The sequence below is a fragment of the Muntiacus reevesi genome, chromosome 2 (assembly GCF_963930625.1).
Source record: "Muntiacus reevesi chromosome 2, mMunRee1.1, whole genome shotgun sequence".
NCBI lineage: Eukaryota > Metazoa > Chordata > Mammalia > Artiodactyla > Cervidae > Muntiacus > Muntiacus reevesi.
Window position 1 is genome coordinate 264,055,044 of NC_089250.1, and position 26,120 is coordinate 264,081,163.

The 26,120-nt window shown below is 53.9% G+C and overlaps 1 protein-coding gene across 1 annotated transcript; it reads right to left on the reverse strand.

The window, feature by feature from the left end:
- Positions 1-3,203: 3,203 nt before the first annotated feature.
- KCNN4 (potassium calcium-activated channel subfamily N member 4) lies at positions 3,204-16,605 on the reverse strand. Its single transcript, XM_065920629.1, has 9 exons — positions 16,362-16,605; positions 13,235-13,330; positions 11,547-11,977; positions 9,243-9,378; positions 6,098-6,208; positions 5,816-5,934; positions 5,360-5,429; positions 3,962-4,129; positions 3,204-3,705 (listed from the first exon to the last, which is right to left on the reverse strand). The coding sequence occupies exons 1-8, from the start codon at positions 16,518-16,520 to the stop codon at positions 3,965-3,967; spliced, it is 1,287 nt and encodes a 428-aa protein (XP_065776701.1). The 5' UTR covers positions 16,521-16,605; the 3' UTR covers positions 3,204-3,705; positions 3,962-3,964.
- Positions 16,606-26,120: the final 9,515 nt, after the last annotated feature.

A 26,120-nucleotide genomic window follows, 5' to 3' on the forward strand; every position in this document is an offset into this window, starting at 1 on the left:
AGTTCTGTGAGTCACTCTTTGAACCCAAGGAAGGGGCTGTTGGATCTGTAACCAGTTGGTCAGACACATAGATGACAATCTGGACTTGAAATTGGCATCTGAAGGTGCAGGGGTCGGGGGCAGTCTTGTAGGACCCAACTCTTAACCTGTGGAATCTGATGCTGGTTCCGGGTAGACAGTGTCAGGACTGAGTTGAATTGTGCTGTCTTGAGAATTGCTTGGGGGGAAAAAAAACCCAAACCACAACACTGGAATTGGGTGCAGAATCATTATGTTCTGTGACAGGGAGGGGATAGGGAGGTTGGAGGAGGGATGGGGCCACAGCCTGAAGAGCCCCCCAGGTGAGGCCTGTGGGTATATTAACACCATTCTGTAGGGAAAAGAATGCACCCCTGGCTGATACTTGGAAGCAGGTACACATCACAGTTCCAGGTTTCTTTTCAAAGTTCACATTTGTGCAAAAGAAAATCAAGATGGGAAGGAAGAGAGAGTTTTTAGGGTCATGGAAATTCAAGCTTGAGTTGAGTGGTATTTGCTCGGGTGAATGCATTTGTAAAAAAATCTATTGAGGCTGCATTTAAACTTTCTGTCATTTATGTAAAATAAATCTCAATGAAAGAAAAAATGAGTGGGGACTTCCCTGGCGGTCCAGTGGTTGAGAATCTGCGCTTCCATTGCTGGGGGCACGGGTTCCATCCCTGGTGGGGGGACTAGGATCCCACATGCTGCAGGGCTAGGCCTAGGAGCTGGACTTTGACAGAAATACAGGTGGGAACCATGGCAGGGTTTTGAACAAGGGAAGGGCCCAGTCGTGTCTTGGGTGGTGGCCCCAATCCCTGACTGGCTCTCGAACCCCAGTAACCCCCCAGCCCTTTCTGGACCCACTTTCTCCCACCCTGTCCTCTTACAGGCGTGGAGGCAAAACTGAAGTAGGAGGGGGAAGTTGCCAAAATCACCGTGGAACCAAGTCCCTGGGGAGCAGAGCCCTCTGACTCATGCCTGCAGCCCCCACCCCGGTGCAGGGCGTTGAGGAAGTGGTGATGGTTTGAGGGGGTGAGCAAACACTGCTAGAAGGGGGACCCATGCCCCACAGTTAGTGGTGGCAGGGTGGCGGGGGCAGATCCGAGAATACAGAACAGCAGTGTTCTCCCATGCTGTTAGTGCCTTAGGCAAAAAGCCCCCTCTCACCAGTTCCGACCTTGTCCCAGGAGAAACAAGTGGTAGAAGGGGCGGTGCTTCTGGCCACCCGGGCATTCAGTGTGTTCACTCAGAGATAACTCAATGAGGCCTAGCATATGCAAGCCCTCGACATTGAAGACACAATATAGACAGCAAAAATGAAAGTAGGGTATAATGATCCCTAAATGAATGAGCTGACTGGCTAAGTGCTGGGCCTTCAGAACCAGGCCAGTTGGGTCAAATCCCAGCTTCGCCATCTCCTTGCTGCAGGTTCCGGGAGGGTTCATAATCCCTGTGCCTCGGATTCCTCATCTGTATAATGGGACCAGTAATACCACCTTGCTTCCATCTGTAGAGATTTTGTGAGATCATTTATATGAAGGACTTAATGTGGGACTTTGCATGATAAATATTACTGTGATAGAGACAGGTTCACAGGGGGGCTGTGGGAGCTTCAGAGAGGGCTTCCTGGAGGAGGGGACATTTAAGCTGGGGCCTAAAGGAGTTGGAAGGAGTTTGCCCAGTGAAGTCAAGTAGAACTAGGATGGTCCCAGTAGGGGATCTGGCAGCACTGAAGAGAGCTTACTGCAGGGGAGGGTGTTGGAAGTGTTCCTGTTTCCTCTGCCCCTCAGGTGGGCTGGCGTCCAGAGGAAGGGGCAGTGGGTGGTACAGGCCCGAGTTTAGCTCTGGGGGCTGAGGGGTGGGGCTGGCTGCGGGCTTGCAGGGAAATCCAAAGATAGCTCAGCAGAGAAGGATGACTCGCAGCCCGGGCTTCCCCACAAGTCAAGGGAAGCGGGGATGAATCAGCCTCTCAAAGTGGAATACAGCGGCTGTGGGAAGTGAGACCCAGGTTCAGGGTCCAAGGCTGTTCTGTCTCTGACTCACCTCAAGCCAGGCTGAGAGGGAGGGCTCGGTCTCAGGATGCGCTGGGTGTGAAGCCAGACCCTTGAGGCCTTCCTCCTCTCGAAACTTCAATCTCTGTATTTGTACAGTGGGGTGGGGTGGGGCGGGCAGAGGTGGTGGTGACTTACAACGCGGGAGCGCAGAGCCGGGTATACAGGAGGGCCTCCATAAGCCCAGCCCCCTTCCCATTTCCTGGCCAAGTCCTAGCAGATACGAGAAAAGAGTACAGGGGATGGTTTGGGGTTCCCGTTACTCTCCTGATGGATGAGGTGTCATCTGGGTTCTGGTGGGCTATGAGTAGAGAGGAGCAGAGGGAAGTAGAAAAAAGAAAAAGGGCAGCCATGTATTGATTGTGTCTGAAAATCAATAGCACTGATAAAAATGATTAAGTTATCTTTCATGAATTCTTACTAAATGCCCAACCCTCTGTGCCCCTCCCTGTTTTAATCTTCACAGCAGTCCCGTGGGAAGGTGACCCCATGTCACAGGTGAAGTGAAATGTTCAGAGGTGAAGCCACTTGCCCAAAGTCATACCCCCAGTGGATGGCAGAGCCAGGGTTTGAACCCCAATCTGTCTGAATTCAAAGCCCTTGCTCTTAGCCTAAGATCTGGGCTGGGGCAGGAGTAGGGACAGTGTTGAGGACTCCCCAGCCTACAGACCTGGGAGGATACTTCTCGGAGGCCTCTTTTATAGTTGCAGAAGCTGGTTCAGGCGGGCTTCCTCGGCGGCTCAGATGGTAAAGAATCCGCCTGTAATGCAGGAGACTCAGGTTTGATCCCTGGGTCGGGAAGATCCCTGGAAGGAAAGCATGGCAATGCACTCCAGTATTCTTGCCTGGAGAATCCCCACGGACAGAGGAACCTGGCGGGCTACAGTCCATGGGGTCGCAAAGAGTCAAACACTCCTGTAGCGACTGAGCACGCAAGCAGGTTCAGAGAGGGTAAGGGCCTTCCACTGGCTGACCTGCCTGTTTGGAGTGTGGATGTGCTTAGAAAGAAAGAGCGACTTCTTCTGGCTTTGTTTAACCTTTATTGCAAAGTATAAGAGCAGAGACTGGTGGGCTGCACCCCGGCCCCTCCCACCTTCTCCCACCAGGTAATTCTCTGCAGCTCTGGAGAAACAGCGTCCTCCTCGCTCTCCCGCCAGGGGGCGCTGCCTCCTGCCTCGTCCCTGCCTCGGGCCTGGTTCCTTCAGCTCTGCCGGCCGGCGGGTCACTGAGGCAGCCCAGGATCCTGGACTCTGGGCCCCCGTGCCCCTCCTCCTGCTCCTCTTCCTCCTCCTCTGGGACCCAGGAGTCCCGGCCCTCAAGCACCTCCATGTCCAACTGAAAGCTGGCGGCCATCTACAGCAGCAGAGTGAGGATGTTTTTGTCAAGAGTATGTGCAGCAGGAGTGACCGTTTTCCCATTTGGGGCCTTGGTGAGGGGTGGGCCACGGCCTCCCTCCTTAATCCAGCATCCCCTCCAGCATCCATCAGCATCCACCATCCAAGGTGGGGCCCCCAGCAGTCCTCACACTTGGGGGGCGGGGGGCTTTATATGTGCAGCTGGGTCAGGAGTAGCAGAGAGAATGTCCTTGACCTCAGTCCCGGGGAAGGGTAGCCTGGTTCTTCCCGGATGGGTCCTGGGGAGACGAACAGAGAGTTGGATAGAAAGGCAGGCCAGACAAGAGGGAGAGACAGAGACCGAGCAAAGAAAGCGGGCGGGGGGCGGTCCAGCCCCAAACCTGGTGTCCCTCCCTGCAGGCAGAGCCAGAGCAGAAGAGATCGGGTGGCCTCAACTCCAGCCCCCCCGTCCCCCTCCCCCTGAGCCACATGGGGTGCTGGCCACAGGCACCCTTCCTCCAGGAGTTTCTCCTGCCCAAGTCCCAGCCCCCTCACCAGCTACGTGGCCTCCTGGCTTGGTTCTGGAAGCTGCCGTGGCCCCAGGGCAGCGCTGAGCAGCTCAGTCAGGGTGTCCAGCCTCCCTGCTAGCGCGTCAATCTGCTTCTCCAGGGCCTGGTGGGAGCTGCTCAGACGGAGCTGCAGGTCACACAGGATCATGTGCATCTGGGCAGAGAGGGGTCAGAGGGATCAGGGGGCTGGGGAGACTCCGCCCTGTCCCGTGGAGTGAGGCAGCAGAACCAGCATTTCCTAAGTCCTTACGGGCCCAGGAGATTATCCTCAATAATAACAGTTACCATTTATCGACCACCTGCCACCACCCAGTGACTGGGCCACGTGATCCTCATATGCAGTTTAAAATCCTCCTAAAAGTGTGGGAATGGGAATCCTGTTTCCATTTTTAACAGCTGAGGAAACAGGCCTGGAGCAGATAAATTGACATGCCCAAGGCAGGGCCCGGATCAGGGTGACCCGAGAACGTAGTAAGGTACTCACTTAAATCTTTGTGGCCTTGATGGCTGCCTGACTTCAAAACCCACAGAGCCCTTTCTCTGCCTTCTCAAACTAGGATTCACAGCTTTGTCCTTCAGGGCATGGGAGCTTTCTATGAAAACTCTCTTGACTTCCGCGTTCTGGGCCAGGTGGATAATCTTAGAAATCAAGACCTGCCAATTCCCACAGATCTAGGCTACTGCCATGCAGTTTAGGGGCCCGGCACCTGCGGCTGTGTTTACCATGGCATCGTGGCCCAGGGCCACTGTTTAAATTGTCACGGACTAATGAGAAAAAAGCAAAGGCTACTGGATAAGCAAGAAGAGCTGCTAACCAACCCAGTGGGGTGCGACGTCACTGACCCTGAGCACTTCAGAATCAAGGAGACCCAGCAGAAGGAGGGTAAGCGGAGTCACCCCTTGACCAGGCAAGCCTGCCCAGCGCCCCTGGCCACCTTCCTCCCCTTCGCAACAGCAGCACAGATTGAGTTTTCCCGGAACAATGTCACTCGTCTGTGTGTCGGGGCTGTTAATTCACATTTTATTGCTTTGCCCTTTGTGTTTGAACTTCGTTTGTCAATTTGCTTAGGTTTTATGGTTGTGTAAGAGTCATAGTTAAAAGGAATTTTATATCTATCCACATGTAGGGAACTTGACAATAGAAATAATTTCACATCAAACACTGGAGTTCTTTGCACAAGTTCCTTAAGTTTCAAAGGAAGCTGCACCTTTCACGAGAAGTTCTATTGCATCATTCACTTATTCATTTGTTTGTTCCTTCAACCACAAGAACTTTCTTGAGTCCCCATGTGTGCCAGCGTCCCCGATTCCAGGCCCAGAGCTCCTTACCAGCCACCCCCTACCTCCCTCTTCTCCTAGACCCCCTCTCACGGGATCCCAGTACCTTGGAGATGTCCACCATAGAGTTCACTTGCTCCCGGAGCTTTCTGTGTTTCAGCCGCACCTGGCGGAACCTGGGGGTTAAAAAGAACGGCGGGGGGGTGGGGGTCAGAGCAGCCCTAGCACAGGGGTGGGAGGAGGGGAGGAGAGACTCACAAAGATAGAGCATAGTGAGGAAAAGTCGCCGGAGAACTGAAGCAGTGGGAGAGGCTGCACCCATGAGCCCGCCTCCACATAGAGACCCAGGAATCCAGACCCGCAGGCACTCTGAGACACGCAAACGGAACCATCACACACGCAGAGGCACTGTGACATCCCGGTGGGCATCCTGACCTGGGTATGCGTTCATACTCAGACACCGACACACACACACACACTCACAGCCTGCAGAGAGGAGCGGACTCAGACAGGCCTGCACACGGCGTGTGCACACAGCGTGTGCACACACAGAGGTCCTGACCTGTTGATGGCAGCCAGCAGCCTGCGCTGGTGCCTGCGGGCAGCTCCAGACTCCTTCCTGCGCGTATGTTTGTACAACAGCCAGGACTCCTGCAGCACCCGGGCAGCTGACTCCCTCATCTGGGTGTGGGGGGGCATGGTGTCAGGGGAGATGACCCCCCCCCAGGGCTCTGGGAGGAGGGGCTGGGGGCTTGGACTCCTGGGTCTGAGGGAGGAGTGGCTGCTGGCCTGGAACCCTGGGTCTGAGAGAGGGTGTGATCTGGGTGCTGGAGGCCCCCCTCACCTCTTTGGCGTACTGAATATCCATCATGAAGTTGTGCACATGCTTTTCTGCCTTATTAAACTCCAGTTTCCGGGCCACCACGGCCACCAGCAGGGCTGTGCAGCAGACCCCCTGTGGGCACAGCGGGTGTTAGGACACAGGGGCCCTGGGGCTCTGAGGGCCAGCCGTGCGCCACCAGCTCTCTCTCTCTCCTTGAACCCCCCCAACAGCCACAGCTGGTAGGCACCACCCCCCTAGTTGACAGAGAAGCAAACCCTCTGGGAGAGAACCAGGGTCCCAGAGCTCCCAGAGGTGGAGCTGAGATGAAAATCGCACATCTGAGTGCAACTCCTGGGTGTGGTATTACTGGAGTGGTATTTACCCACTCCCTGGGTGGTATTTACACCTTCACCATGTCCTCTTTTGTTGATTGGAGACGGGGGAGAAGGGCTGGTTCTGGGTGATGGGCAGACCTCAGGCTCTTGCAGGACCCCTGCCTCCCCATGCTCCAGTCGGCCATCAGGTCACCAAGGGTGTTCTTCCCCCTCCTCCCCACCTCTACAGATGCTGCCCAGCTCTGGCCACATTTTCTCCCTCCTGGACAATTTCTAGCCTCCCCTTCACCCCACCCTGAGCCCAGGGAAATCACCCCACCCTGCCCCAGCTGTGACCCTGACCCCCTCACCCTAATCTCCTTCTGGGTTCCCACGGCCCCAGACTTCTTAGCCCAGCTCTCAGGGCCTGCTAAGGCCACTCTTTCTTCTCTGCCCAGCCTCCCTCTCAGGCAATTCATCCCTCACCTGCCTGAGCACCTTGTTCCAAACCCCCACTCTCATCCCTTCCTTCTCGAGGCCTCTGATCCCTCAAGGCCCCATCAAATCCCGACTGCCCTGTACCACTTGCTCACTGTCCCTGGAGTTAGAATGAATCGTCTGAAGTCTGTCCCCATCCCATTATGTTTCAGCTCTTGACCCTTGGAACAATGTATTAGCTACAGGGACTGTTTGTGTTCCAAGCCCAGCTTGGAGCAAGTCATCTAATCTCACAGTGCCTGAGCTTCTTATCTGTGAAATGCGCACGCCCTCACAGAATTACTCCAGGGATTCCGTCAGTTAGCACCTTGAGAACAGAGCCTGGTACAGAGTATGGACCCAATAAAAGTTAGCCGTTCTTATTTCATTGCACCCTGGAACCCCTCGGCCGGGAGTGGGCTGTGAACGCTAGTGCAAATCTAGTGCAAAACTCACCACGAGAGAACCTTCTCTCAGGTTCTCCCTTTGTCAAATGAGGGAGGAGGCCCCAGGCAGCCCTTAGGGCCCCTGACCCTTTGGGAGTGTGTCCCTGGCTGCATCCATGCCCCTCTTACCTAGTCATAGAGACTCACCACTGTGTGTGTGTGTGTGTGTGTGTGTGTGTGTGTGTGTGTGTGTGTGTGTGTGTGTGTGTGTGTGTGTGTGTGTGTGCTGCATCTCCCTGCCACCCCATGCATCACCTGTGGACCCAGGACTCGGGGGTTCAGCATGTCCTTCCTGGGACAAATCAAGGCTGGGGGCTGTTGGCTTGAATTCCTGAGCTTGAGGGGAGCCAGATCTCATAGGGAGGTGGAGGCCAAGGCATTGGGTGCTGGGTCTATGAAGGGAAGGGGGTGGGTGTCTAGATTCAGAGGGAGGCTGACTCTGGGGAAGAGGCTTGGGTCTAGGGCTTAGGGAGCCCTCTGTCTCATCCTTGAGGGCACAGGAGCCAGGGCAGCAGACAGCCACATGCCCGGAACCAGCTGCAATAACAGCTTCCCCATCGCTACCCCGATCCATTTCCCGAGCATTTCCTGTGCTCGAGACCCTTTATGTGCTGTGCTGTGCATGTTCAGTCGCGTCAGTCACGTCTGACTCTTTGCAACCTGTCAGGCTCCTCTGTCCACGGGATTCTTCAGGCAAGAATACTGGAGTGGGTTGCCATGCCCTTCTCCGGGGGATCTTCCTGACCCAGGGATCAAACCGGTGTCTCTGCGTCTCCTGCCTTGCAGGCAGATTCTTTACCCACTGAGCCACCTGGGAAGCCCTTTTGAGACCCTTTACATGGTTTAATTCATTTAGTCTTCTCAGGAGCTCCTTGAGCAGTACACTGGTATCATCACCCCCGTTTTCTAGACGAGGAAACTGAGGCCCAGAAAGATTATATGGCCGACCCCCAGCTAGGAAGTGGCAGAAACAGAATTTGAACTCAAGCAGCCCAAGCCCACAGGCATGCTCCTGACATCCATATGCAATAGCCTTAATGGAGATGGGGAGACTGGATCCCTGGGTCCTGAAGGAACCTGGAGCTGGGAAACCAGGTACCCTGAGTCCTGGATGATTGAGAGGGTAAAGAGGGGAGACAGCAAGATCCTGAGCCTTGGGGGACCTCAGGGCTCGGTTCCTGAATTCTGGGAGGAAAAAGAGAAAAAGGGCTGGCAGGTTCCTGAAGAGGATGAGGTCTGGGGTGGTAGGTTCCAGAGAGGGCTAGGATTTTAGGGGATGGATTCCTGGGATTTTCAAAGGAAATAGGGCTGGTGTCTGTGTTCTGAGCAAAGATCCGTGTAGTCAGAGCTATGGTTTTTCCAGCAGTCATGTACAGATGTGAGAGCTGGATCATTAAGAAGGCTGAGCGCCGAAGAATTGATGCTTTTGAACTGTGGTGCTGGAGAAGACTCTAGAGTCCCCTTGGACAGCAAGATCAAGCCAGTCAATCCTAAAGGAAATCAACTCTGAATATACATTGGAAGGACTCTTGTTGAAGCTGAAGCTCCAATACTTTGATCACCGGATGGGAAGAGCCAACTCATTGGAAAAGACCCTGATGCTAGGAGAGACTGTAGGCAATAGGAAAAGGGGACAGCAGAGGATGAGATGGTCAGATAGCATCACCAACTCAGTGGACATGAATTTGAGCAAACTCTGGGAGACAGAAGAGCCTAGCATGCTATAGTCCATGGAGTTGCAAAGAGTTGGACATGACTTAGCATCTGAACAACAAAAATGACTGTGTCCCGGCCAGGGAATGAGGCAGTGGGGGTCCAGACACCCAAGTTTCTTGGGGTGTCCCTGAGTGCCTTAGTTCACTCCATGGTTTCCTGGGGCCCGAGGATGAGCAGTGTGCAATACAGGAATCCCTGAGTGGATGTACTCACCATGACACCAGTGCAGAGGCAGACAATCTTGCCCCATATGGTACCTGGCACAACATCGCCATAGCCAATAGTCAGGAATGTGATGGGGATCAGCCACAGTGTGTCCGAAAGGTGCCCAGTGGCATTAACAGCCTGCCTACAGGGGAAGAGAGGGTTAGTTCTGGGGTTCCTGTGGTGTTTGATACCCTCTTTCTTAGCACGCACCCACACTCAAAAAAAAGCACTCAAAGCTTGCCTGGCTTTGGTAAGCCTGCCTGGTCTCCTCTCTGCTGTGTGACCTAGACAAGATGCTCAACCACTGTAGGCTGTGGGCTTTGAACCTGGATCCTGTCAATTCCAAAGCCCATTTGGTTTCAGCTAGGCTACCAGGGCTGCGGCATTTAATGTGGTTGAGGGGTTGAAAGGGGGAAGAAACCTAGCCTGAAGTTCACTTGTCAGTCCCTGGCAGGGGACTGCCTCCACCCAGAGAAAGGGTGGGTTTTCTGATTTCCACAAAGATTCTATATGGTCTAGAGGTGGCTCTATCAGGACTAAAAAGGTGGAACTCTAAAAAGGCTTGGGAGGGGGGACTCTCTTCTTTCCCCACACTTTATGGAAGGGGATACTTAGGTCCAGTCATAGAAATGACTGAAAACCAGGATGTGTCTAACTCTGACCCATAGTTAGGCCAGAGAAAAGAAAGCATCATTCACCAGGGTCCCAGACACCTCAAAACCACTAAGTTAGTGTCCGGAGGTGGGGATTGAATCTGTACAGTTAAGTCCCACCCGCTTCATCCCAAAGCACATTCACGTTTGTGGACTTCCGCCTCTCAGTGGCTCAGAGAGGAGAAATCTCAGGGCAGATGGTCCCATTCTCCACCTCCCCTCAAGAATCCTTTGCCCGATGTACTAAACTAGAGGTTCTCAAACTTGAGCCAGCATCAGAATCAACTGTTAAAAACAGATTGCCGGGTCCCACCCATCAGTGTCTTGGATTCCATAGATACGGGTGGGGCCTGCGAATTTGGATTTGCAACCAGTTCCCAGGAGATAGACAGCATATTAAAAAGCAGAGACATTACTCTGCCAACAAAGGTCCGTCTAGTTAAAGCTATGGTTTTTCCAGTAGTCATGTATGGATGTGAGAGTTGGACTATAAAGAAGGCTGAGTGCCGAAGAATTGATGCTTTGAACTGTGGTGTTGGAGAAGACTCTTGAGAGTCTCTTGGACTGCAAGGAGATCCAACCAGTCCATCCTAAAGAAATCAATCCTGAATATTCATCAGAAGGACTGATGCTGAAGCTCCAATATTTTGGTCACCTGATGCAAAGAACTGACTCATTGGAAAAGACCCTGATACTGGGAAAGACTGAAGGCTGGAGGAGAAGGGGATGACAGAGGATGAGATGGTTGGATGGCATCATCGACTCAATGGACATGAGTTTGAGTAAACTCCAAGAGCTGGTAATGGACAGGGAGGCTTAGCATGCTTGAGTCCAAGGGGTTGCAAAGAGTCGGACACAATTGAGCAATTGAACTGAACTGAATTCAGGAGATGCTGCTGGGCCCAGAACCACTGGCTAAGATTACCCCCAATTTCTTTTATCTGTAAGATAAATGGGGCTTCCCTGGTGGCTCAGTGGTAAAGAATCCATCTGCTAATGCAGGAGACGTGGGTTAGATTTCTGGATTGGGAAGATCCCTGGAGAAGGAAATGGCAACCTACTCTAGTATTCGTGCCTGGGAAATCCCAGGGACAGAGGAGGCTGGCAGGCTACAGGCCATGGCGTCGCAAAGAGTCGGACAGGACTTGGTGACTAAACAACAACAAAGCTAAGTGGAGGCGCTGATGGGTACAGTTTCAGCATCAGGCCGGAGTTCAGCAGGCAGCTGGGAATTTCTTCCAGGGCAGCCCCGGGGTCGTTAGGAGAACCTACCAGTGCATCTGTGCTAATTTGGAAAAGGAGAACATCTCCTTCCTTCAAAGTAGGTGCAACCCTTGGCTAGGCCCCAGTGCCTGCATTATACCTGGTCACCAGAGGCAGGAGAGATTTGAGGCAGGAAGGGCGGGGTTTCCTAGGGTATATGTGTGTTGGGGGCTGGCAGTGGTGGGGACTGCAGGCTGCAGGTGGAGGAAAGGCTTTGGGGCTGGTCTGTCAGTTCTTCCCACCCGGCCGCAGAAGAGTGTGGACAGATAGCTTTCTCCACTGCTTGGTCCCGGGGAGCCCCAATCTGCACCATCATGCAGGGCAAGCATGGTTGTAAGCAGCTCCTCCAGAGGCTCCAGGTACCCTCCATCCCCACTCGCCCTGGCACCCTCACCTCTCGGCTACGGACAGCACCCAGGCGGTGGTGAGCCAGAGGCCAAGCGTGAGGCAGAGCAGCAGGCGGCCGGGGTGCGTGTTCATGTACAGCTTGGCCACAAACCAGTGGCGGAAGCGGACCTGGTTGAGCGCACCGATGCTGCGGTAGGAGGCGTTGAGCAGGACGCCGCTGCGCAGGAGCAGGGCGCGGGGCACGAGGTACAGGCGCAGCAGCATGGCCAGCGACAGCAGCGCCTCCCCCTGGTCCAGGAAGCTGGGCCAGGACTGCGTGGCCGCCGTCTTCAGGAACCCGGAGCTCAGCACGCACGGCGGGCCCGGCACCGGCGGCGGGTGCAACCCGCACACCACCAGCTCCAGCACGATCTGCGCCACCTGCCGCCCGGTCAGCGCCACGCGCCAGTCCCGGAGCCCGTTGTCCGTCATGAACAGCTGCGGGGACGGGGGCGGACGGAGAAGGAGTCACGCGAAGGTCAGGTGCCGGCTCCCCAGCCTGCGTGGGGAGATAAGGGGGGCGCGCCCGCGGGGCCGCAGAGGGAGGCAGATAGCGCAGGGCCTGGGGCCGGGGAGGGTGGGGAAGGGACACGGCAGGACCCGATGAAAACAGCTCTCCGCCTTCTCTCCCGTGTCCTGTGCAGCCTATTTCCAGAACCTCCAGCCCAGGAACACTTATTGAGTGCCTACTGTGTGCGCGACGTTGAGATATGTTGAGGATATGGGTGAACAAGACAAAAACGCCTTCCTCCCTGGAGCCTACATTCCACATCCATGGAGCCAGGCCTTACTCCTGCCTCTGGGGACTCAGTAGTGTAACTGGTATCATCCCATGACAATGACAAGAGCCAACATGTGCGGGGCACCTGGGGGGTGCCAGGCATTGCACTATCCTCTTTGTGTGTTGTGACTCCTGGAATGCTCACAAGACAGTGAGATTGAAGGTATTCTTACCCCCATTTTATAGATGTGGAAACTGAGGCCCAGGGCGCTCAGGGGCAGCTGGGCTACAAAATCAGGCCGCTTAACTACTTGAATGACTGCTATGAATGATAAGGTGTACTTCTTACTGAGCATGTCTTGTATGCCAGCCTCTGCAAAGGGCGTACCACACTTGGCCAATAACCCTCATTTTACATGTTAAGGTGGTGGGGGAAGGGAACAGGATCTGGGGGTGTGGAAGATGGGAGGAGAGGGGAAGGGGTGGGGAGCCCAGTGTGGATTGAGACATGCGATGGCAGGGGGGGATGTGGGTGGGATGCAGTGTGCCTGGATCTGGGCGTCATTGGCACAGAGGCGGGGAGCTCAGGCATGCCGAAGGACTTCGGGCACATAACTAGGATCTGAGTTGTTGGGACCGGAACAGGTGGGGGCCCGAGGGTTGAAGAAGGGAGATCTGGGAAGCTGGGCCTGGTGTGAGGCAGCCTGGAGCTAGAGTGGACAGGGAGGCCTGGGGCGGGAACTCTCAGCACCTACAGATGAGTCAGAAGGCAGCAGGTGGAGGAAGGTCAGGGCTGCTCCGGGAGGCTCTGTCTGTTGTCCACGGTTCATCCCCTCGGGGTAGATAAGGGTGTGGATGCATCTCAGGGTGGAGGAAGCTCATTACTCAGCCCAGCAGGCCGGAAAGTGTGAGCTGACAGGGCGTGGTGGGGGCTGAGGGGAGCCAGAAGGGGCTGGGGGCAGGGCCTGCCCTACCTGGACCTCTTTGGCGTGAAAGGCCACGATAAGAGACAGGAGCAGGAACGTGGAAATGCTGATCATGCATTTAACCAGGAACAGATAGAGCGCCCACTGTTGGGAGGGAGAGAGAAAGGGGTGAGATCCTAGGTCTCCACCTGCTCTGTCCCTTCTACCCTCCTCCCAAACTGCCATCCCTTCTCCCTTTCCATTGATTCCTAGCCTCCTAACCCCAACCCCAGTCCAGCTGTCTCCTGATGCCTCCAAATCTGGGGAAGCCTCAAAACTGTCATCGGGTCCCCAAGGAGAGCACCCTCTTTCTTCCTAAGGGGACAGCCCTGGCCCAGATGCAGGGTTCACCCTCCTCCTCAGCCTCTCCTAAGACCACACCCCTGAGAGAAGAGTTCAAAACACACATTCCTTCCTAACTGCCGCGTACGTACTGGTCCCCATCAAAAATAGTTCTCAGTTGGTGGAGGGGTGTCTAGAAACAGACATTTATCCTCTAAAGAGTGTCCCTCCCCTTCCCTTCCTCCCCAGCTGGTCTCTGCCCTAGAAACAACTTCAAGTCTCCCCCTACCCCAGCAACCCAATTCCTAAGGAGCCTAGAAACCTCACTCAATCCCCAAGGAATGAATGACACCCTCCCCTGCCCTCATTCAGGAGCTGGGTCCCTGAGACCCCCAGCCCCAGCTCTGAGAAAGGCCTCCAGTCCTGCCCTGCATGTCCCTTCCCCCCCACCACCTCCTGCCCTCTCTCCTGGCTCCAAGCCCAGGGCAGATCTGGCCGGAAGCACATGGCCTCCAGAAACCACGGGAAGTTTTTTTTTCCCTCTTTGTGCGTCTATACCTTGGAGGAATCTAGAATTCTTAAGGGAGAGATTTAGAGGGGAATGGGACTGCTGGATTCCCTAGGAAGGGCCGGGAGGGGGTGCCTGCCTGGAAGGTGGTGTCGGGGGACGGGCCACCTGGGCACCCGCATTGAGTTCAGCACCTGTTTCTTCTAGAACGCTGCCAGCTCTCCCCGCCGGCCCGGCCCCGCCTCTGTGCAGGGGAAAAGGGCCAGTTTCCTGCCCCGGGGGGCCTGCCCCCCCCAACCCTCCCCGAACAATGGTGCTGTTGTCCCTAGCCCTCCCCCACCCCCTCATCCTTCTATGGCTCCCCAATTCCCTGTCCATTTCTTTATTCTGTCTCAACCTGCACCCCACCTGACCCAGCCCTCCACAGCTCTGTCGTCCACTTCTCTGGTGGTCCTCTCTGCTTTGCAGTTCCTTTTGCCCTGAACCCTGCACCGCCTTCTCTGTCTGTAGCACTCTTGTCTCTTACTGCATCTTTGCCTTGGTCTCTGTCTTCGTCTCTCTGTAAATCTCTGCCTCCGTGTGTGTGTGTGAGTCCCTTCAGTCGTGTCCGACTCTCTGCGACTCTCTGGACTGTAGCCTGCCAGGCTCCTCTGTCCATGGGATTCTCCAGGCAAGAATACTGGAGTGGATCGCCACCAGGGGATCTTCCCAGCCCAGGGATCAAAACAGCATCTCTTATGTCTCCTGCACTGGCAGGCGGGTTCTTTACCACTAGCACCACCTGGGTAGCCTCTCTGTACCCCTCACCATCCTCCCTCTCCCGCCCGGCTGCATCCCTCACGCGCCCATCTCCCAGTGGGGTCTGGCCCCGGCCTCTCCTCCAGCCCCTCCCTGCTACCAGCAGGTGTCTGGATCCCTGCAGAATGAATTCATTAGATTGTGATGGATTGTGATGGAGGTGGGGAGGGGACATGGGAATTGTCTAGGTGGTCATAGAAAGGGGGCTGAGGAGGACCCTTCGGGTCATCTATTTCAACCCTCACCCCCAGTTGCCCGTTGAGGAAATGGGCCCAGAGAGCTGCAGCAGATGTCAGAGTCGCCCTGCTGGAGGCAGCAGCCTGGTGGGCAGTGGAGGGAAGCAGGGGGAGGTGAGAGGGCGGAGGGACTGGGTGGTGAAGGAAAGACCCCCGATCCATTGCATCTGCCCCCCTTAGCCTCACCTCCCCTGCTGGGCGCGGTGCTGAAGCCTGGGAGCGGCGGGTCAGCCTGGCCATGCTTCCTGTTGGCCTGGGCTTCGGTGGCCCCACCCCCTCAGTGCCCGCTGCTCTCACCCAGCCAGAGGAAGCCAGCCTGCCCCGACCCTCCGTGGGGCTCCTGGGCCCTTCAAAGCTGCCTGCCTCTCCCAAAGCCAAGCCTGAGCCTTGTCCCCGGGAATGCCCCCACCTCAAACCTCAAATCCAGGGCCCCCCAATGAGCCCAGTTCTACACCCCTTGCCCCAGACAGATCTGCAGCCCCTCCTTTCCTGTTGAGCAATTCTGTCCCGTCCTCCAGCTGCCAGTTCTGACCCATGGCCTTCATCTGCCCCCATCACAGCCCGGACCCGGGCTGGAATGTGCTGGAAGCCTGCTCAAACCTGTCCCGGCCCCACCTGTTCTTTCCTTCCCCACTCACACTATCCTTGAAATCAGCCCCTCTTCCCCTACACATGCTCTAAGGCGCCCTCCCCTTCAAACCCAGCAGCCCAGGCCCCCAGCCTCTCCTCCCCGGGACCCAGGAGTCCAGCCTACGAGAAAACCTCTCCCTTATTTCTCAGGCTAAATAGATTCTGAGGAAGCTGAGCTTCTCGATAATGGGCATGGAATTGGCGAGGGGGGGTGCTTCTTCCACCCCCACCACCCCCACAGCGCCCCCAACCTCAGCCAGTTTTTTCCGTCTCTGCCCTTTGCCTCTGAGATACTGGGCAAACATTCGAGTTCAGATAAGGACTAAGGAGCCTCCGCCTACTGGAAGAAGTCAGCCTTTCTCCTCACCCTCCCTTCACTGAACCTGGGGCTACCCCTCCCCTAATCTGCTCGTGGGAGACTACAGTATCTGACCAGCCACCCCTTGGACCTCCAACTGTCTGACTGCAGTATCTTCAAATTGACACCCTGTGACCCCTCTTCCCTTCCTTTTGCAGAGGGGGCCCCCTACCATTTCCCTCCCTGCGTCCCAGGAGTCCAGCACTCAACCTCCTCCTCTCAGACCCGGGGGTCCCCGGCCCCACCTCCCTCAGACCCAGGAGTCCTGGCCCCCAGCCCCTCCTCCTTCAAGACTAGAAGTCTCTGCCTCTACCCTCCACTCACCGGGCACCCCCCGAACCACAGCATCTCCGCGTGCAGGACCATGAGTCCAATGCCAGTTCCTGCCAGTGCCAGCGTCCAGCCGGCCAGACTCTTCTCCTGCTCCAGCAGGCGCTTTCGCCGTCGCAGGGCCCCCAGGCCCGGCACCAGCTCCCCGCCCATGGCTCCCGGGGTCTTGGGGCCCAGCCAGCTTCCTGCCCAGGGTCCTCCACCTTGCAGCACGCAAAGGGCAGCCACAGTGGCTTGAGGTCCCTGGCCTGCTCTGCTCCCTCGCTCTGGGCTTGTGCTTTGAGGCACAGCAGAGTCTGTGCCCTCTGGGAGGTGGTGACTGCTGGGCAGGGCGGGGAGGTGCTGAGGAGGCCCCCGGGCAGAGGGGAGGCTCCCCAGCCCCCCTTCTCAGACTAAGGAGGGGCGGGGGTGTGTCTTAGGGCAGAGCAAGGAAGAGGCGTGCGTCCACGTGGATTAAGACACACACACACCAACACACAATGGGCTTTGTCACACACAACGGTCTGCAGCGTATAATACACACCTACACTGGGCCACACCCAGACACCATGCAACACGCAGTGATTACACCCTGAAACATGGCAGGGCCAGAGACGGAACCTAACACCCATGGGCACACAACGCTACTGACACCGAGTGACTCACAACTCCCGACAAGCTCGGAAACCCACAGCCACACCCAGACACCACACACACACACACACGGTGTGACACACGCCGGCACTTAGCGAGCAGGCAGGACCCCGTGGCGCACAGGGCCACCCAAATAGTGTCCACACACAAGCACAGACATCACAATCAAAATTGGCACAACACTGCCTGACACCAACAGCCACACCCAGACACGGCACACGGGGTGATGCCTGTCCATAGCTACACAAACACAACCTATACAAGTGTTCCACAAACACGCAATCTGTATTGACTTAGCAATCCCCAAGTGGCACGCACAGCATGTCTGTGTGAACAAGGCACTCAGCCATCACACACCCGTGGAACAGTACCCAATACATGCAGACATACAGTACTCAGGGACACACCCATGGCAGTCACCACTCACCTAGCACAGAAACACACAGTGATGTACATCATGGCGTGTGGCGACTCCAGCATATACGCTCATAGAACAATTCACAACACACACGGATTCACTGCAACACACAATAGAACCCAAGTACACACTGCCATTCAAATATACAGTCGGAGAGCAGTACAGATGGATGCGTTAGGAAAGGACCTACAGGCGCAGTGACACACACAGAAACCCAGCTGGCAGCTGCCCCCTACAAGACAGCCTCATCTATCTTGGTGCATCACATGGGACACAACAGAATGGTACCCGGGGGAGGGAGGCCGGGCACACGGGCTACATAGGCCCTGATGCCCAAGAGCCACGTCCACGGAACAGAACACCTACCATTGCCTCAGACTGACAGATACCACACACCACACCCGCGCATCGCCCGGCACATGATACACCCAACCCCAGAGGCCGCACAAACGCCACACTTACAGAGGAATCCACGAAGACACTGATAGAGTGCTGCCCAGCACAGACACCGTGACCCATGGGCACATCCGTCACCTAGGCCGGTAGCAACACCCACACAGCACCAGGGGGACACCCTCTGGTGCAGTGTGATACACAGCCACACAGTCACAACGCTCTGAGTGTGGGCCCCGGGCTTTGTTCTTGGCAGGGAAAGAGAGGCCTGCAACATGGATTTACACCTTGAAGAAGAGCACAGTGTCACATCACTGAGACACACAAAACCTATAAACAGACACAACACGTGTGCTGATGTACAGAATAGCAAATGCAATGCAGGGTGACGCGTGATGACTCCCAGAGTGACAGCCACATGGCGTGTGTCACATGACCACACGCAGCAGCACAGAGGTCACGCACGGGTCTCTACTGTATACAGCTGGACACAGATCAAAAGCCTCCCGCGGCAACGCACAAGGACTCGCTGGCGGGGTGACACAAAACCCCTCTCCAGGCGTGGCCCGTGGACCCCTGGACACCACTCCGGGTGGGGAGGAGGGACTCACAGGGACCCCTCTCCCTTCCCCAGAGTCACATGTCAAGCAGGAACACGGACCCGCCAGCCACAGGGCAATGAGACGCACACAGACATGCCTGGCATCACACCAACGCAACCCACACAGACACGCCCAGAGACACCGAACCACACACACAGACACGCCCGGCGACAGAAACACAACCTAGGCTGGGGCCCTGCCGCATGCCGCATGGGTGATTCCCACTCAGGACGCGAGGCTGAGACGCGGCGGGACGGTGATGGAGACGCATGAGCGAGCCGGCGTGGAGGAGAGCTGCCCCTCTGGGCGATCACAAGACTGCAGCCCCCCATCTCTCCTCTCTTCCCTCTCGGCTTCCCCGGGGCCTCTCCTCTGGCTCCTCTTGTCTCTCCCACTCTGGAAGCCTCTGGGTTCGTCTTTATCTCCGTCTCCGGCTGTCTTTCTCGCCTCTGTTTTTTAAGCCCCTCTGTCTCTTCCGGTTCTCTTTCTCGGAGTACCTCTGACTGTGCATTTGTGTGGTTCCATTTCTCTCTCTCTCTCTGCTTCTTTGTGTCTCTGTGTCTCTCAGCATCTCTGTCTCTGCATCCCACTGCTTTTTAAAACTTTTACGAAGTATAGTTGATTTACAATGATTCTGGTCTACAGCAAGTAATTCAGTTATATATGTGTATGTGTGTGTATAAATATATTTTTTCTTTCAGATTCTTTTCCATGATAGGCTATTACAAGATATTGAATGTAGTTCCCTATGCTATACAGTAGGTCCTTTTTGTTTCTCTATTTTTTATACAGTAGTGGGTATCCTTTAATCTCAAATTCCCAATTTATCCCACCCCCTTTTGCCTGCAATGCAGGAGACAGAGTTCGATCCCTGGGTGGGGAAGATCCCTTGGAGAAAGAAATGGCAACCCACTCCAGTATTCTTGCCTGGAAAATCCCACGGAAAGAGGAGCCTGGTAGGCTACATACAGTCCATGGGGTCGAAAAGAGTCGGAGCAACTTCACTTTCCTTTTACCTTGGTAACCATAAGTTTGTTTTCTGTGTCTCTGACTCTGTATCTGTTTTGTAAGTAAGTTTATTTGTACCATTTTTTTTTAAGACTCCACATATAGGTGATAACCGATGATGCCCCTGCTTTTCTATTTCACTCTCTCTCCCTGTCCTCGTCTTTCTGCTTCCATGCCCCTCTTCCGTGTTCTCACTGTCTGTATCTCTGTCTTCCGGTCTCTGTCTCTCTTTTTCTTTTTCGGTTGTGCCACGTGACTTGCAGGATATTAGTTCCCCGACCAGGGATTGAACCCAGGTCCTCAACAGGGAAAGCGCAGAGTCCTAACCACTGAACCTCCAGAGAATCCCCACCCTGACTCCCGGTCTCTATCTCTTGCTCTCTGTCTCATTCTCTCTCTATCTCTAGAGCTCTGTGTCTCTGGACCTCTCTAAGCTCATCTCTGCCTCAGTTTCCCTCTCCTCTGCTGGGACACAGCTGGGGACAGCCTTGACTCCCCTGCCTGCGCCCCCCACCCCCGCCCCGTTCCACCCCAGCCTCGCTTCGGGGCCAAAAGCCAGGGACACCCAGACTGCGGCTGCCTGAGAACGGAGACCCCTAGCCCCAGGCCCGCCACTGTCTCCGTGCTCCCATGCAGGCAACTGTGAAACATAGAGAGACAATAAGGGGGACCTCGAATGTTGGAGACAGAGAGCCTGACAGACAGACAGACAGACAGAGAAGGAACAGAGGGGAGGGGATGGTGGGAGAGAGGGGGGAGGGAAGATTTTTTTGTTTTACAAACTCAAAGAGATGAAGACAGAAGAGACCCAAAGGGAGGAGAAAGCAGCAGTCAGAATCAAAGACTTGGAAGTTGGAGCAGAGGGGAGTTTTGCCTCCAAAGAGACTAAAACCAAAAGAGAAAAGTGGAGAGAAGGCAGGCGGGGGAGATGCCAGGGTGGGCGGTGAGGTCCAGTGGCAAGGGCACCTGCCTCCACAGGGAAGTTCCGGGCTGGGGGGGTCAGCCGCTAGGACTCGCGGCTCCAGAGCCAGCTCCCCGCAGCCCAGAGAGGGGGCTGGTGACTCAGGGTCCGGCGCTTCCTGTAACTCAGCCTGGTTCTCAAGCCCGGAGCGGGGAGTGCAGGGGGAGAGGGGTCTCTGAAAAGAGAGGGAGGGGGAGCACCAGAGAGATCTCTGCCGGGAGGAGGGGGTGGGGCAGCGGCCTGGGACTTTGAGGGGAGGAGGGGCTGGGGGTCTGGACCCCTGGGTCTGAGGGAAGAGGGGGCTGGGGGCTTGGATCCTGGGTCTGAGGGAGGAGGGGGCCTGAATCCCACGGCGCTGGTCCGGGAAGACTAGGACTTATTTGCAAATCCTTAGGACTTTCACTTGGCCTCCTCCCAGCTGCCCCTCCTTCATCCCAGCCCCATCTCCGGGCCTGGAAAGGACCCACATGCCTTGGGGCCCAGCCGGAAGGGGCCAAGACAAAGAGGTGTTTAACTCAGCAGGGTGGCGGAGCGGGTGAAGAGGTTGTCTCAGACGGAAAGGTCACTCGTCGCCCAGGGCTCGTGCAGGGAAAGGCGGGGCTCAGCCCGGGGGTGGGGAAGACATCCTGCAAGTCTGAGGCCTGTGGCGTCAAATCCTCCAACCGCTGTCTTCTGGATTTACACTTTAGGAGGCTTCAGGGCCTTGGGATCCTGCCACCTGGTGGTATTTGGGGGGAACTGCAGGCTCTCTATTTCTGCAGTCTCAGTTCAGTTCAGTCACTCAGTTCTGTCCGACTCTTTGCGACCCCGTGGACTGCAGAACGCCAGGCCTCCCTGTCCATCAGCAACTCCCAGAGTTTACCCAAACTCATTTCCAGTATAATGTTCATCTGTTGGGCTTCCCCGGTGGCTCAGACGGTAAAGGAAAAAGAAAGTGTTAGTTGCTCAGTCGTGTCCGACTCTTTGTAATCCCATGCCCTGTAGCCCGCCAGGTTCCTCTATCCATGGAATTCTCCAGGCAAGAATACCGGAGTGGGTAGCCATGCCCTTCTCCAGAGGATAGTCCAGGGATGGAACCTGGGTCTCCTGCATTGCAGGTGGATTCTCAGTCACCAGGGAAAGAACCTGCCTGCAATGCAGGAGATCCCTGGGTCAGGAAGATCCCCTGGGGAAGGAAATGGCAACCCACCCCACTCTTGCCTAGGACATCCCATAGACAGAGGAGCCTGGAGGGCTAGAGTCCATGGGGTCGCAAAAGAGTCAGACACGACTTACCCTAAACAATCCATCTATTGAGTACTTACTGAGTGTCAGATATTGCTGTAAGCATTCAGGGTACAGTAATAACAACACAGACAAAATCGCTGCCCCAGGAGCTTCCTGGCTAAAGGAGGGAGACCCTGTGGTTCTGTCCATCTCTCTGTTGCTTTTGCTTTGTCTCTGTGAATCTGCTTCTCTCTCTCTGTACTCACTGGCCTTGCTTCTGAGCTTCTGTCTCCTGGTCTTTGTCTCCAAATGCATGCCTCTCTGTTTTTATTCTATCCTTTGTATTTCTGTGTTCCCTACCAATTAAAAATAATTTGTTTTATTAAGTCATATATACATATATATAAAGAATCCACCTGCAATGCAGCAGGTCAGGGTTCGATCTCTGGGTCAGAAAGATCTGCTGGAGAACGAAGTGGCAACCCACTCCAGTATTCTTGCCTGGGAAATCCCATGGACAGAGGAGCCTGGCTGGCTAGAGTCCACGAGATCACAAAGAATTGAACACAACTTAATAACTAAACCATCAGTCTCACAATCTGGGTGTCTTGAGACTTTGGGTCAGTTGGGTTAAGCCTTGACACGGCCACAGTTACTTTTGTGGGTGGAACATAATAACACAACACACATACAGCCTGGTTTAGAGACAGGCCCAAGTTCATCTCCAGCTCTGCTGTCCCTAGCTGTGTGTGCTGTGAGACCTGTGAAATTAGGAAGATTATGCCCACAAGGTTGCTTGAGGATTAGGTGCAGTGCCCCATGGCTCAGTGGTAGAGTTTCCCTACCAGTGCAAGAGATAGATGCCGGAAGATCCCCTGGAGGAGGAAATGGCAACCCACTCCAGTATTCTTGCCTGGGAAATGTATGGACAGAGGAGCCTGGCAGGCTATAGTCCATGGGGTCACAAAGAGTCAGACACAACTGAGCGACTAAGCGCATATACACACACACAGAGGACCTGGCGTATGTTAAGCCTTTGTGGCACTTTGTCTCCCAAGCTGGCTCCGGTAATTCCTCCTCCTTTGTGCTGGCATGTGGCTTCTCCCTCCAACAGGCAGACTCTGTGTCCTTTCCCCATCTGTCTGGCTGGCTTGTGACTTGCTTTGACTCATAGAAATGTAGCAGAAATGACCCTGGGCCAGCTCTAGGTCCAGTTCTTAAAAGAACTAGAAGCTAGAACTCTGAGACTCCATGGTGTAGGAAAGCCCAAGCTTGTCACATGGAGAGGCCACGCAGAGGAGAAATAAAGCACCCTGGCCACAAGCCCCCGTCCAGTCCCATCTGTTGCAGCTGCATGCGCAAACTCCAGAGAAATCAGCAGAAATGCCTCCTCAACCCCCAGAATCATGAGAAGTAACTTTTTGTTTTATGGCACTAAATTTTACTACTCTCTCAATTCATTCCACCCCCCTCTTTCTCCCGCTGTGTCCACAAGTATGTCTGCATCTTCATTGCTGCCCTGCAGATTCACAGATAGGCTCATTAGTACCATCTTTCTAGAGGGAGCGAACATATATATACCTATGGCTGATTCATGTGGATATATGGCAGAAACCAACACTAAAATAATTATCCTCCAATTAAAAATAAATAAAATTTAAAAATAGAAGATACAATAACAAAAATACAATGAATTATCAAAAAGAAGACACTAAATTTTGAAGTGGTTCATTATACAATAAACAATAAATATTACACTTTTCTGTTCACTTTTCTGTTTCAAGTTTTTCATAATAAAACATATGTATATATGACTATGCTGTGGGCAGTGCTTAGTCACTCAGTCACGTGACACTCACTCTTTGCAACCCCATGGACTGTAACTCGCCAGGCTTCTCTGTTCATGGGGATTCTCTAGGCAGCAATACTGGAGTGGGTTGCCATGCCCTCCTCCAGGGGATCTTCCCAACCCAGGATCCGAACCCAGGTCTCCCACATTGCAGGCAGATTCTTTATCATCTGAGCCACAAGGGAAGCCCATAAATATGTATATGTGAATAGGTAATACAATAGATAATAGAAATTGCACTTTGTAAATTACAGCTAGTGTTATTTTACTTCTCTCTTTTTAAAAATTTATTTTTGTTTTTTAGGCAACACTGTGCAACATGTGGGATCTTAGTCTCCCAATCAAGGATCTATCCTGTGCCCCCTGCATTGGAAATGCAGAGTCTTAACCACTGGACCCCCAGGGAAGTCCTTCATTTCTTTTTGCCTCTGAGTCTTTTTTTCACTCTTTCAGTCTCTGCTTGTCTTTCCTGTTTTCCTGTCTCTCTTTGTCTTTTTCTCTCTGTATGTCCATTCCTAACTTACCTATCTTACTAAAAACCCCTCTGGCCACTTTCCCTTCCACTTACTTTGCTCCACTCCATTGACCTTCTTGCTGATCCTCAAACATGCCCTGCTCTTTCCTGCCTCAACATCTTGGTGCTTACTTTTTCTCTGCCTGAATGCTTTTACCTTCAGTCTCCTCTTGGATCATTTCTTTACTTCATCCAGTTATCTGTTTAATATTGTCTCTTCCTCGACCACTTCTTCAGAAATGGCCCTTGGACTTCCCTGGTGGTGCAGTGGTTAAGATTCTGTGCTTCCACTGCAAGGGTTGTGGGTTTGATCCCTGGTCGGGGAAGTTCAGCATGCTGTCCAGTACAACCTAAAAAAAAGATCCACTTCCCTTTGGGACTTACCACGTGGTCCAGTGATTAAGACTCCAAGCTTCAGATGCAAGGGGCATGGGCAGGGAACTAAGATTCCACAGTGCCTCCTCCCCGCCACAAAAATACCAGAAAACAAAATACAACCCAGAAATGGTTCTCTCCTGCCCCATAAATAACTCTATATCACATCTCATTGCTATGTCTTTATCGTGGTCCTTAGGATTACTAGATGATCCTGTTTCCTTCTCTTCCTAATTGTTCAGGACAGGGATTTTGCCATCCCCAACATTTACAACAGTAGTGGGCACAGGGGATGCTCAGTGGCGATTGGTGGAAGGAATGCTCTTGTGCAATAGTACTGATTGGCTCTCCTTTGACTCTGCTCTGTCACCCTGTTCCACACTGTCCTGGAAGTGGGAAGGATGTCATTTCCTCATTGCCCTGTCCTTTGTCCCACTTATTAGTTGAGTTGCTGTCTGTGGTTCTGAGACCCAATGTGTGGATCTGTCCTTGGTGCTGACCTAGGCTCCCACTTGCATTAACCTGGGGAGGGCAAGGGACTCATAGGAGAAGGGTGATCGATGTGAGCAGGATCCAGACCATGTGGACCATTGAGAGGAGGCAGGCATCTGAGTTCTGAAGTGCCTGGGTCACTGGACTCAAATGGTAGTTGTTCTATCCATCTATCTGTTCATGTGTACACACACACAGACACGTATATTATTATGGAAAATTTCAAACAAACAGAAGTGAACAGAAGAGTATAATAAGCCTCCACATACCCGTCTGACAAATACCAACTCATGGTTAATTGCATTTCATCAGTGCCTCCACCCATTTCCTCACTTCCTATATTATTTTCATGCAAATCCCAGACATGAGATCATTTAATTATGTGTCATACTTTTAGTTTTGTTTCCTTTTGTGGAGGTATGGCTTACACATTGGAAAGGTCATGCATCTTAACCGTCCAGACTGATGCAGTTCTACCTGTGTGTAGACACGTGTGACTGTCACCTCAAGCAAGTCATATAGCAACTTCATTATCTCAAGAGGTTCTCCTGTCCCCTCTCACAACTGATGCACCAGAGATAGCCGGTATCCTGACCTGTGTCACCAAAGATTAAAGAGCCACAATGTTGGAGTCTTAGGCTCCAGGTTTGGCTTTACTGTTGTCATTAGTATTTTTTTAATGCAGTATACCATACATGCATAAAGTGCATATAGTGTAGAGATATATATTGGACAAATAGGGGCTTCCCTGGTAGCTCATCTGGCAAAGAATCCACCTGCAATGCAGGCAACCCTGGTTTGATTCCTGGGTTGGGAAGACCCTCTGGAGAAGGGATAGGCCACCCATTCCACTATTCTTGGGCTTCCCTGGTGACTCAGATACTTCATGGAAAGAATCTACATGCAGTGCCAGAGACCTGGGTTCGAGCTCTGGGTTGGAAAGATCCCCTGGAGGAGGGCATGTCTACCTACTCCAGTATTCTTGCCTGGAGAATCCCATAGACAGAGGAGCCTGGCAGACTACAGTCCATGGGGTCGGAAAGAGCCAGACACGACTGAGCGACTAAGCACATTGGAAAAATTACATTCATGGGGGAGGTGGGCGGGGGGGTCTCAGGATGTCAGGGACACATGTATACCTGTGGCCAATTCATGACCATCACACTATTGTAATTATCCTCCAATTAAAATCAATTAATTCACTGAAAAAAATTATATTTGTGGACCCCCATGAAATCACCACACACAGAATGCCACCACTCCCCAGAATCTTTCTGTGGGCTTTTAAAATTTCTAAACATT